Source organism: Urocampus carinirostris, chromosome 7, assembly GCF_059441175.1.
Source record: "Urocampus carinirostris isolate Australia breed hairy pipefish chromosome 7, RoL_Ucar_1.0, whole genome shotgun sequence".
Taxonomy (NCBI): Eukaryota; Metazoa; Chordata; class Actinopteri; order Syngnathiformes; family Syngnathidae; genus Urocampus; species Urocampus carinirostris.
Genome location: NC_142355.1, coordinates 11,564,855 through 11,576,736, shown reverse-complemented (window position 1 = coordinate 11,576,736; position 11,882 = coordinate 11,564,855). Strand labels below are relative to the sequence as shown.

General features: G+C 41.2%; 1 protein-coding gene across 1 annotated transcript; it reads right to left on the bottom strand.

Annotated features, from left to right (window-relative positions):
* Positions 1-5,938: 5,938 nt before the first annotated feature.
* Positions 5,939-10,688, bottom strand: chtf8 (CTF8, chromosome transmission fidelity factor 8 homolog (S. cerevisiae)). The gene is made up of 3 exons (XM_088339229.1): positions 10,534-10,688; positions 9,945-10,068; positions 5,939-7,005 (listed from the first exon to the last, which is right to left on the bottom strand). Exons 1-3 carry the CDS (start codon positions 10,551-10,553, stop codon positions 6,760-6,762), a joined length of 390 nt encoding a protein of 129 aa, XP_088195355.1. The 5' UTR covers positions 10,554-10,688; the 3' UTR covers positions 5,939-6,759.
* Between the last annotated feature and the right edge of the window lie 1,194 nt (positions 10,689-11,882).

The following is an 11,882-nucleotide window of genomic DNA, read 5'->3' as shown; positions in this document are numbered from 1 at the left end:
ATGGAAGAATGCATTGTTGCTTTACAATTGGTAATTTTCTGAATAATTTAATACTTATATGTAAATGTGCTGTTAAACTGATTGAGAACAACAAATTCCATAAAACCTAGTCAAGTCATGTTTATTTATACAGCCCTTAATCACAAGAAGTCTCAAAGTCTCACGGTATTCTATGAAATACACACATTAAATCACTTTACTAAAGGTAATATCCAACGCCCCTGCAACTTGTGAGATACAGTGGCCATAATTGGAATGTGTAATGAAGGTGATGCTGCTGAATTAAATCAATATCTATATCATGGTCTTGAAAGTGTTATGAACTAAAGGGATATTTGTATCCAGTCTTGCCAAGACATTATCTGGTTAGCAAGTAATGTTTTACCAAAAGTTCTGTTGACGTTTTCCGTCAAATATCTACATCTTTAAATGCAACTGAGGACCAAAGATGTTTCCAAGTGGTGGGACTTGCTAACCACGAGTCTGCAAAACAGCTGTGACCATTCAGTGTCTGGATGTCAAATCTGTCCAGTTGGAAGATGGTGAGCTCAGGAAATCACTGGAATGTTTCTCAGTAAATAAAATGTGTTTTGCCTTTCACACTCGCATGTTTCAATGATAGGATTACATTCAGATTGCTATTTATATACTAATATCTATGACTGGGAATGTCACGTTTGTGAAAGTGGACCTATGAAGGGAAGTCAGAACAGAGTCAGGAACAGCAAACAACATAAAACCAGATCTCAAAACAACTACCAAAGAGTCCAAACCAGAAACAAAAACCAAACCTGACATGAACAGTTGAAAGGATGGAAGTGGCATTGAAATGGCAACCAGGATGACAATGGCAATGACCCGACGCAGTGTGCTGTTCAAGCAGTTAATCTAAAGTCACAGGTGTAGAAAGATTGGGCACATGTATGTATGGTTTCACACCAGTTGGCGAACTCTGGGGGAAGGTGGCGTGCCACTTCCTGACATTAGCTCCCTCTCAAGGGCCGTATTCCAGACAACACAAAAAAATAACAATAATGACAGAGGCTGCATCAAACAAACACTCACCAGAACAGGAGGCCGCAGAAGGTCTATGTCCAGGGCCAGAAGCAGCCGAGGACTCCTCACCACAAAGACAGGGACTTTCTTGCCACTGGAACTTGGGAAGTTGAGAGTTCTTGTCCTTGCCCACTAAAGCAGGTATCCGAAGTGGCCGGTGATCTTCACCCCGCTGCCAGAAACGGAAACTTCTCACCACCAGGACTTGAGAGGTCGAGGGTCCTTTTCCTGGCCTGCTGAGGCAGGGACCAGAAGCGGCCGGGTGACCTCCACATCGCCACCAGAACGTTTCACCACCAGGACAAGGACCAGAAGCAGTCGATGGACCTTCTCCCCGCTGTTGGGGCAGCAAACTGAATCAGCCAAGGGACCTTCTCCCCGTCGCCAGGACAGGAAACAGAAGCGGCCGAAGAACTTCCTCACTGCCGGGACAGGGAACAGAAAATCTGAGGGACCTTCTCCTTACCGCTGGGACAGTCCTTTGATGCCAAAAACAAAGACAATAAACGCTTCTTGTTGGGTCTTTTGGTGGTCGTGTCATTTCGTCATTTCCATGCCACATTCAGCAATGTCAGTTTTGGCTTTTGATTATCTTTTGGACACTTTAGTTGTTTTAAGACCTGGTTTGTTATTAGTTCATTGTTCCCCTCTTTTACCATCCTATTTTGAGCACACCTGCCTTTGTTTCAGCTCTATCGCATTTGGGTCCGCTCGCAAACCTGATAAGGATAGGGTGTGATTTTTTGACCATAAGATGAAGCCAAGGTAGATAAGAAGAATGCCCTACACCCAAAGTGCATCTGTTTTGGATAGTCTACTCTTATGTTGTATGTAAACATAATACAGTGGAACCTCGGTTTTCGAACGCTTCTCAGTTCGAACAAATCGGAGTCCGACCAAAAATTTCGAGAAATTCTTGCTTCGCTGTTCGGTCAAAAAATCGGAGTTCGAATGCCGGTAATGCGTGAGTGCGTACGCTAGGGTGCGATGCTGAGCGGCGTACGGGTGTAGATCGCTCTTTTCGTGACCAACTGTTATCGCGTGCGGACGTGCTTCGTTTTGCTTTCGCTTTTAATATAGGTGTACCAAGTGTTTTAGCCCCTAGTTATGCCTCCGAAGAAGGTCAGTGCAAGCAGCAAAGTTGCTACAGGTGAAAAAAGAAAAGTAGTGCGTACAACTATTGCTGATCTTGCCTGCACCTTCTGCTGACCACCACAAAGGTAAGAAATCCTATTCATAATTCTTTTCTTTATCTTTTTTTAAATTTTTACAGGTTCATGTTAGCGTAATCTTTCGTACGGAAGATTACGATAACACGAACGTACATTTAGCCTGGGTTAGCTTGATGTTTACGTTAAACATTCAAGGTAAACATTCAGGGTGTTGGAACGGAGCCCCCTCTCCAATGAACTGCTCATCACTTGTGGAGACCCGGGTGCTAAATGAGTTGTAAACGACCTGATTTATTTATTTTTACACGTTCATATAAGCGTAATTTTTCGTACGGAAGATTACGATAACGCAAACGTACGATTAGCCTGGGTTAGCCTTATCTTTACGTTAAACATTCAAGGTAAACATTGAGGGTGTTGGAACGGATTAAAACGATTTACATTATTTTGAATGGCAAAAATGATTTTGGTGATCGAACAAATCGGTTTTCCACCAGGGTTCTGCAACGGATTATGGTCGAGAACCGAGGTTCCACTGTAGTGCCAAATGAATTTGTCCCTTTCTTGACTCTGCAATTCAAAAAAAAGGATTGGGGTTTTTTGTTACCTTTTTTCAATGTTTGAAATAAATATTTCATGCGAGCAGTTCTGGGGCCTCTTGGAAATGGCATGACATCACTGCTTTACACACTTCTATATTCCTAACGGCATCACTCCATACACACAACGTAGCAATGAGTATATTTCCAGCGTGTGTGAAGGAATGACGTGCACAAGAAACGTGAGAAAAGGTGGACCTGAGTGCCACTGTGGCTAAATGAATAGCTCCATTCATTCTTTTGGGACTAACAGAAATGTTATTTTCCCTTCTGGGGAAGCCAACACGGGAATCAAAGAAACACAGTCAAGTCATTGCCAGAAGTGTCCAAGCTTTTTGCTACGTGGGCCACCTACTGAAAAATATCAAGATGTAAAAGGGTCACTTAGAGTTTTTAAATTGTAGTCTTTTGCATCTCATCTCATTAGCTGCACCGCTTATCCTCAGTAGGGTCGCGGGGGTGCTGGAGCCCATCCCAGCAATCATCGGGCAGTGGGCAGGGGACACCCTGAACTGGTTGCCATCCAATCGCAGGGCACACAGGGACAGACAACTCGCTCGCTCATTCACACCTAGGGACAATTTGGACCGGCCAATCCACCTGAAATGCATGTCTTTGGAATGTGGGAGGAAACCCACGCAAGCACGGGGAGAACATACAAACTCCGCACAGTAAGTCCCGTAGCTGGATTTGAACCCACACAGGAGGTTCCCAAGACCTTAGAACTGTGCCGCACACGCGCTACCCACAGCATTCTATGCTAAATAATTGAATTTAAAGGAGCTGTACAGAATTTAGAACTTTTTTTACTCGCTGAGGCCATCTTGTGGCTTGTCTCATCATTGCAGTCTCTGTCATCCCCCCTATAATGTGCCGATGAGTACTGTTGGGAATTAAATATCAAAATGTACCGTTTACCAAATTGTTTGAATTAGTTATCTGACTCCCTTAACCAAACACCACCTACATTCACCCAAAAATGTATGCGCGCTCGTTTCTTGATGGAAAGGATGAACAAGAGAGCCGACATTTCCACACGGGGGCAGATTTAATTCATTAACAATTTAACTAAGTGTACTCCATCGGAAATGGCCGAATTAGTGTCGTTGGAGTCTCTGAGGAGCCTTCTCTCAAGTCCTCCAGCCTTCTCCTCTCGGCCCACGTCTCCCTGCAAAATGGCGTCTCGGCTCCTCCCATGGGCGCGCCAATGAAGACCCCCTGGGTGTCGCGATGTCTGGAAAACTCAAAACAACAGTGAGCGTTTCTACGTCATCAGGGCCCCTCTGCGTCTGGATGTGCTGATTATCTTATCAGCAGTACGTCCCGTCCTGTAAACAACATCTTCCACCACTCATGCCTGCCCTGAACTTTCACTGCTCATTGAATAAAGGCACAGTCAGTAAATAACTACAGCATTAAACTCAACAAATGTAACTTGTATTCAATCATATAAAATCCTTTATAGTCAAATGTATAAAATCCTTCAGTGCGCACTCAAATAACCTATTCTTTTTGGATCTTTTTAGGGGATTGGGTTGGCTTGTGGACTGTACTTGAAGAAAACCTCGTTACTTTCAATATTTTCATCCTACAATAACAAAAACAGCAGAGACGAGCATTTCCAGCACACACCCTCGACCCTCAAAATCTACTACCTAAGGTTTTCTGTCCCAAACAGCTTTGGTAAAAGAAAATGCAGATAGGTGCAATGGAAAACAAAGGGCTCTTTAAACTCAGTTGCGCTTCGTGGGGAGAAAATATTTAACTTTCAACATTTTTAACTGCACCTCAAACAATGCACCCCACCTTTCAAATCTGAATTATTGTCTGGTCTCATTTATTGTCTTCTAGAAACCAGGGCTTGTAGTCTTGTGGTTGGCAGTGGTTACGTTAACCAACAATTTTCCATCATTGGCGGGAACATTTTAAGGCCATTTGTTATTTTGACAGGTTGAAAATTGGGCCGGGCAACACGGCAGTTGAGTGGTTAGCGCGTTTGCGGCAGTTCTGAGGTGATGGGTTCAAATCCAGCTACCAGCCTTCTTGTGCAGAGTTTGCATGTTTTCCCCGTGCCTGCGTGGGTTTCCTCCCACATTTCAAAAGCATGCATGTCAGGTTAATTGAACGGTTCAAATTGTCCCTAGGTGGGAATGAGCGAGTGAGTTGTCTGTCTCTGTGTGCCCTGCGACTGTCTGGCAATCAGTTTAGGGTGTCCCCTGCCCACTGCCCGAGGTAGGCAGGGATGGGCTCCTCCACCCCCGTGACCCTACCGAGGATATGTGGCGCAGATAATGGATGGATGGAAAATAGGGCCATAAATTACAGTTGTAGTCAGGGTTGGGTAGGGTTACTTTAACTGGATTACTTTCAATTACTTTTGAATTACTCGAATACCAAATATGCTAATAAAAGACAAAAGAAACTAAATATGAATAAAATGATGACTCACAACACGTGGTAAGCTTTCTCTCCTGGCTTTGATCTCCGGCAAAACGAACATAAAATGCGACAGAAACAAAATGAAAATAAATCCAAACAGCTTGCCAACATAATTTTTGCCGTTCCATGTATTCCGTTACTCCCCAAGCCTGCACAAAATTTAGTCATTGTATTCATGTTTAGTTTCTTTTGTCTTTTATTAGCATATTTGGTATTGGAGTAATCCAAAAGTAATAGAAAGTGATCCAGTTAAAGTAACCCTACCCAACCCTGGTTGTAGTACATCCTTGAGAATCAAGCACAGCACAAAGAGAATGAGGTCGAAAAAACAAATAATAATGGATAGTAAAAAAAAAAATCAGCCCGAGAGAAGCCCTGCCCGAACGTAATGATTGACATTTTAGGGCCGACCTGGCCAAAATTCGTCTGGGGTCAAGCTCAGATTCAGATTTAAGCTCTTACCTATTCAGAACACACATCTTTGCAGTTCTTACACCTTATGTCTTTAGGCGCTTTAGCTTTATCAAATGACATTTGTGGAGTTCTTTAAACTTGTTGAAAACTACTATGGCTCACCATTAGGTACCTAGCTATTGTTTGTTTACAAGTGACCTGTACTGATACAACATAACATAATATTTTCAATGGGCAAGGTTCCATAAGAAAAAGGGAGACAGTCCGACTTGGTTTAATAAGGAAACAAGTTTATCAAAACTGGAATGCTACATGACAATGCGATTACTTGCAACTCAACATTTTGCAAAAGCATTTGAAAATAAAAAAAAACTTTTTAATTGTGAAAAACTATTCTATTTTTGGTACAACAGGCTGCTTCTACTATCATATGTCGGTTGGTTGGTTCACTTAACCAATAGAGGCAGAGGGGCACCATTTCCTATAGTGTGTCTTAGGCAAGTACAGCCTAGTGGCACCCATTCCTCTCCAGACCAACATATGTCATGGAAAATTTGTCTCATCTCATCTCATTAGCTGCACCGCTTATCCTCAAGTAGGGTCGCGGGGGTGCTGGAGCCCATCTCAGCAATCATCGGGCAGTGGGCAGGGGACACCCTGAACTGGTTGCCAGCCAATCGCAGCGCACACAGGGACAGACAACTCGCTCGCTCATTCACACCTAGGGACAATTTGGACCGGCCAATTCACCTGAAATGCATGTTTTTTGGAATGTGGGAGGAAACCGGGGTGCCCGGAGGAAACCCACGCAAGCACGGGGAGAACATACAAACTCTGCACAGGAAGTCTGGAGCTGGATTTAAACCCATGCAGGAGGTTCCCATGACATGAACTGTGCCGCACATGCCCCTAACCACTGCGCCGCCGTGCTGCCCTGGAAAATTAGTCTGCACCAAAAACAATAAAATACGTATATGATCATTAAACAGGGCTGAGGACAAATTGTCCCACAAACATTATGTTTTTTTCTAATCATATCACAAATAAAGTATCAATATTACATCATATTATGGAGTCCATTAAACTTTCTTGGGTACATTAGTGATGATGGGTTTGGGCCGTGTCTTGAAGATAAGTTTCCTCTTGATGAGGGCCGACACGGAGTAGGAGGTGGATCCTTGCGGCTGTTTTTCCATGGCAACCTGGGAAGCGGTGATAATGTCCTGTGCCTGGGAAGGATGCTTGGTGAGGACCGCAAAAGGTTTCTCAAGTTTGACCTGCTTCCCGTACAATATGTGATGTCCAACAATTAACACGGGCACTCCCTGTTGGAAAGACATCAAAGAACATTCTCAGTAAGAAGGTAGACAGAGGTAGAAAAGAAGTACCGTATTTTCCGCACTATAAGGCGCACCGGGTTATAGGGCGCACCCCGAAAAAATAGTTTTTGGTCCTATATTTGACATACATAAGACGCACCGGATTATAAGGCGCTACAATGGGAACGTCGACAAAACAGTCAGATAGTTCAGTCCAACTTATTACCCCCTTAACATTCCCAAAGCTTGCAAAGAAGCAAATACGTGTCGTAGACACGTGCGGATGCGGTGTCCGTACGATGTCACTCAAATGCATCGTTCCAAATATCATTCGGAAGGTTAAAGTCTTGGGATTCAAGAAATGCCAACCATTCCTTAGTTTCTATTTTCTTTTTCGCTCACAACTTTACAGTGCATATGACAATAAACACAATTAAATTAAACAATTGAGTTTAATTTAAAAATAGACACTCCATTCCATCCATTATCTACACCGCTTATCACAGAAACATCGAGTTCAGTCTGAAACAAGATACAGGGAAAATATATAGCCGGAGTAGCTCACCCAAGTCGTTGTGTTCAATAATAATGTGCAACCATGGTCCTCTTATATCCCTGAGTGTAGTAAATCCAGGAGAATAAAATATTTACAAATACAAAATAGTGAAAATGCTTTCTCTATGCAGTCAACCCAACGTGGGATTCACATTCATCTTTTTCGGCCAATTGCAGGCTTTGTTTTGCCGCTTTAGCCTATGCCAGCCTGTAAATGATAAAAAGGATCCGCCCCCTTTACCTCTGAATAACTTTAGCCAATAGTAATCGATTCAAATGATGATTGACACATTGGTTAGCCAATGAAACGCCGGTAAATAAATCCCAGCATACACCGCGGACTACTTGGCGTTCGGGGGAAAATCTAGTCGGTGGCTGTTGCATTAGTTGCAAGACTTTGCGACTTAATATTCATCCATAAATAAGGCGCACTATATTATAAGGCGCATGGTCAGCTTTTGAAAAAAATTAAGGCTTTTAGGTGCGCCTTATAGTGCGGAAAATACGGTAGTTTAGAATGCAGGAAACAACACCTCTGGTTAAAATTGCCCTCTTGTGCGAGATAGTAAGCTTTTATAACAGTTGTTAAATTGGATTTTTTTTCACATTTGTTTTTCTTTTCGGGCACGTTGCAACAAACACCACAAAACAATATTAACTATTCACCCAAAAAGAAAAAAGGAATGATGGCATACCCAGTGTTCTCGTTTGCCTGCGTCCCTGCGTCCTAGACGCATCATTTTTGCTGGGGACGCATAGTGTCAAATCGCACTTTTTTGACACAAAATTGTCATTACTGTATTAACCAATTACTTTTTTTTTTTTTAAACAAAGATTTACCGCACTCCAAACTTTTCGTCAGGCAGATCCGCCATTGTTGTTTTGGTCTCGCGGTTCGAGTTTTCGTCTGCACGCCGATCTCTGCCAACGAGATCTCGTTACTTCGAGATTACGTCATTGTTGTGGTGCTTGTCGTCGAGTTAAGGTGAAAATCAACACAAAATTGGTAATTTCTTCAGTGTCAGTAATAAGTCGAAACATAATGCAGAAAGTGATAACAACGGCAATAATTCCGGCACGAAAAAACAGCAGGAAAAATTCGCGGAGGCAAAGAAAACACGTGTGTTGAAGCGAACGATTCGACGAAAGAAAATATACAAGAATACTCCTAGCAAGAAAACGACTTTGCTGCCAAAATGGACACAACACATACTTCCGTTCAACAGCAGGGCCCGACAGTTTTCCCTGGTTTACCCCTGCCGCATCATACAGGTGCCCTGCCCATCCCTTAGAAGACGTCCAAACATCCCACTATCCTTTCACAGCACTTTTCCACTCATTCCTATCACCAACAAGAGTTTGAGCTTCCACTACATTTAGACTTCTTTCATGGAGTGTACTCATAACACCATCCATCCATGTGAATCGCGGCCTTCCTCTTGGTCTCCTTCCGTTTACTTCTGCTCTGTAGATCCTCTTCAACATACACTCCTCATCCATCCTCTCCATGTGTCCAAACCATACCATATATTTTAAGGCAGAACTCAGCAAAATCACGAAACCCTCTCTCCAGACAAAAGCAAATTTTTCCAGCGCATTTAATATACCACTTTAAACTGGTCTCCCTCTCAGTTACTTAAGATCATTGAGGCTCATTTTGACCTTTATTCATTTCATAAATAGTGGTTTCAAAAGAAGGTGCAAGTAGAGTTATTTAGTAAAAATGTCACAAAAAACTGCAAACCAAAAGTTTATGGATCTATTTCCCTCCAGCGTAGTGGGTGCGTGTGAGAGAGGAGAATGTTCTGTGTGTGCATAGCTCTGCCCACCCCATCAATTGTTCTGTGTGCATGCCCAGTGTGAATGGGTAATTCCGCTTTGTCCTGTGGGTTTTTAACATAAAGTGTCCCAACAATTAGCATAAATGAGCTTCCATATAAAGGATTCTTTAGCAATGTACAGACAAAACAGAGTCACCTTGACTGTAAACGCAGGTAAAACTGTGTCCTTTATATAGTGGACTGAGCATCATCACTACTTTGCTCCGGTTATGTCCAAACCTAACACTTTGTTAACCTTATCATATTGGATTGCAAGTGAGAAAAAAATATTCAATTAGCATTTTATCTCCAAACCATATGTACTCATAAAAAGAGCCATAGGTTCCCGACCAATGCACTGAGACCCAGTGAGAGCAATATCAACATTAATAGTCTTTTAGGTCTGCGATTGGCTGGCAACCAGTTCAGTGTCCCCTGCCCACTGCCCGAAGATAGCTGGGATAGGCTCCAGCACCCCCGCGACCCTACTGAGGAAAGGCGGTGCAGAATGAATGAATGAATGAATGAATAGTCCATCCATAGATTCATCTTTCCAGTGTTTATAATCACCTCTTTGGTGTAAAGCAAGTCCCCCATCGCGTTCCCCGCAAGTCCAGAGTTGTGTCTGGATACGATTTCTCCCTGCAACTCGATGAGCAGCCACTCTGGAGGACCGCTTCCATCAACACTCCCTCTACAAAATGGACACCGTGAGTAAATATTCAGACATTGGATCCGTGTTACAAGCAGGGTTGGGTAGGGTTACTTTAACTGGATTACTTTCAATTACTTTTAGATTACTCCAATACCAAATTTGCTAATAAAAGACAAAAGAAACTAAATATGAATAAAATGATGACTCACAACACGTGGTAAGCTTCCTCTCCTGGCTTTGATCTCTTTGATCTCCGGCAAAACTAACATAATATGCGACAGAAACAAAATGAAAATAAATCCAAACAGCTTGCCAACATCATTTTTGCCGTTCCTTGTATTCCGTTACTCCCCGAGCCTGCACAAAATTTAGTAATTTTATTCATATTTAGTTTCTTTTGTCTTTTATTAGCATACTTGGTGTTGAAGTAATCCAAAAGTAATTGAAAGTAATCAAGTTAAAGTCACCCTACCCAACCCTGGTTACAAGTAAATTCATTCTTACCTTATGACTATTTGAACCATTGTAGACTCTTCTACTAAATAAATTAAGGAGTGGCAAACAATACTATTGACGCTTATAAAATATATATAGTTCTTTATACAAAGTAAAGACGAAATGTCGGGATAACTTTTCAAGGGTTTACAATGCTTATGGCAACTAGTGATGTGTTATTAGCGAACGAATAGGCTTTATGAGCTGGCTCTTGGTAGTGATCAAAGGGAGCCGGCTCCTCACCGATCAAGAGCCAGTTCCGTTGGAGGCGTTAATAAGGTTCTCATCTCATCTCATCAGCCGTACCGCTTATCCTCATTAGGGTCGCGGGGGGCTGGAGCCCATCCCAGTCATCTTCGGGCAGTGGGCAGGGGACACCTTGAACTGGTTGCCAACCATGAATTGTTTTATTTTTATTGTTTTTATTTTGTCGATCTGTAAATATGTAAATTGATGTTTTTCAATAAGAATGTGTTTTACGTAGAAAATGTAAAGGTTGTTCTTGTATTTGTCATGGTTTATTTCTTGTTGCAATAAGAAGTCAATACTTTTAGTTTATATTGGGTTGTTTTTCAGAGATTCTCAACATTGAATTTGTGTTGTATAAGAAATGAGTTAATAATTAACTTTAAAGTGAAAAAAAAAGTTATTATAAATTAGCAGAACAATTAATTCCAGAAAAATTCATGATGAATTCATATTGTGCATAATGTTATGTTATTATTGGTATTATACAGTATAAACAGTTTATTTTCTTTTCTGACTTTTCCCTCAGTTTTTTCTTGTTTTTCTTATTCTTTTTTCTTGAATTTTTGTTTTTTTCTTCTGTTTTTTTTGTCTTCTGTTTCTTTTTTTCCGATGTTTACTTTTATTACTTGTTTATTTTTTTTCCCTTTTTTTATTTTATTCTTCCTGCGTTTAATTTTTCCTAGGTTTGTACTTCTTTTTTATTGCTTTTTCCCTTTTCTTGTTTTTTTCTTTATTTTTCACCTTTTTACTTTATTCTTCGCGTGTTTCATTTTTCCCAGGTTTGTACTTCTTTTTTTATTTCTTTTTTTTTTGTTTTTTTTTCCCTCTTTTTTCTTTTTCTCTTTTCTTTTTTTCATCTTTTGTTTCTTTTTTCCGATATGTTTACTTCTTTTTTCTTGTATATTTTTTTTTTTCGCCTTTTTACTTTATTCTTTGTGTTTCATTTTTCCACGGTTTGTACTTCTTTTTATTGCTTTATTGTTTTTTTTGCCCTCCGTTTTCTTTTTCTTTTTTTTTCGTCTTTCTATTGTTTTATTCCCTATATGTTTACTTCTTTCTTTCTTGTTTATTTCTTTATTTTTCGCTTTTTTACTTTATTCTTAGTGTGT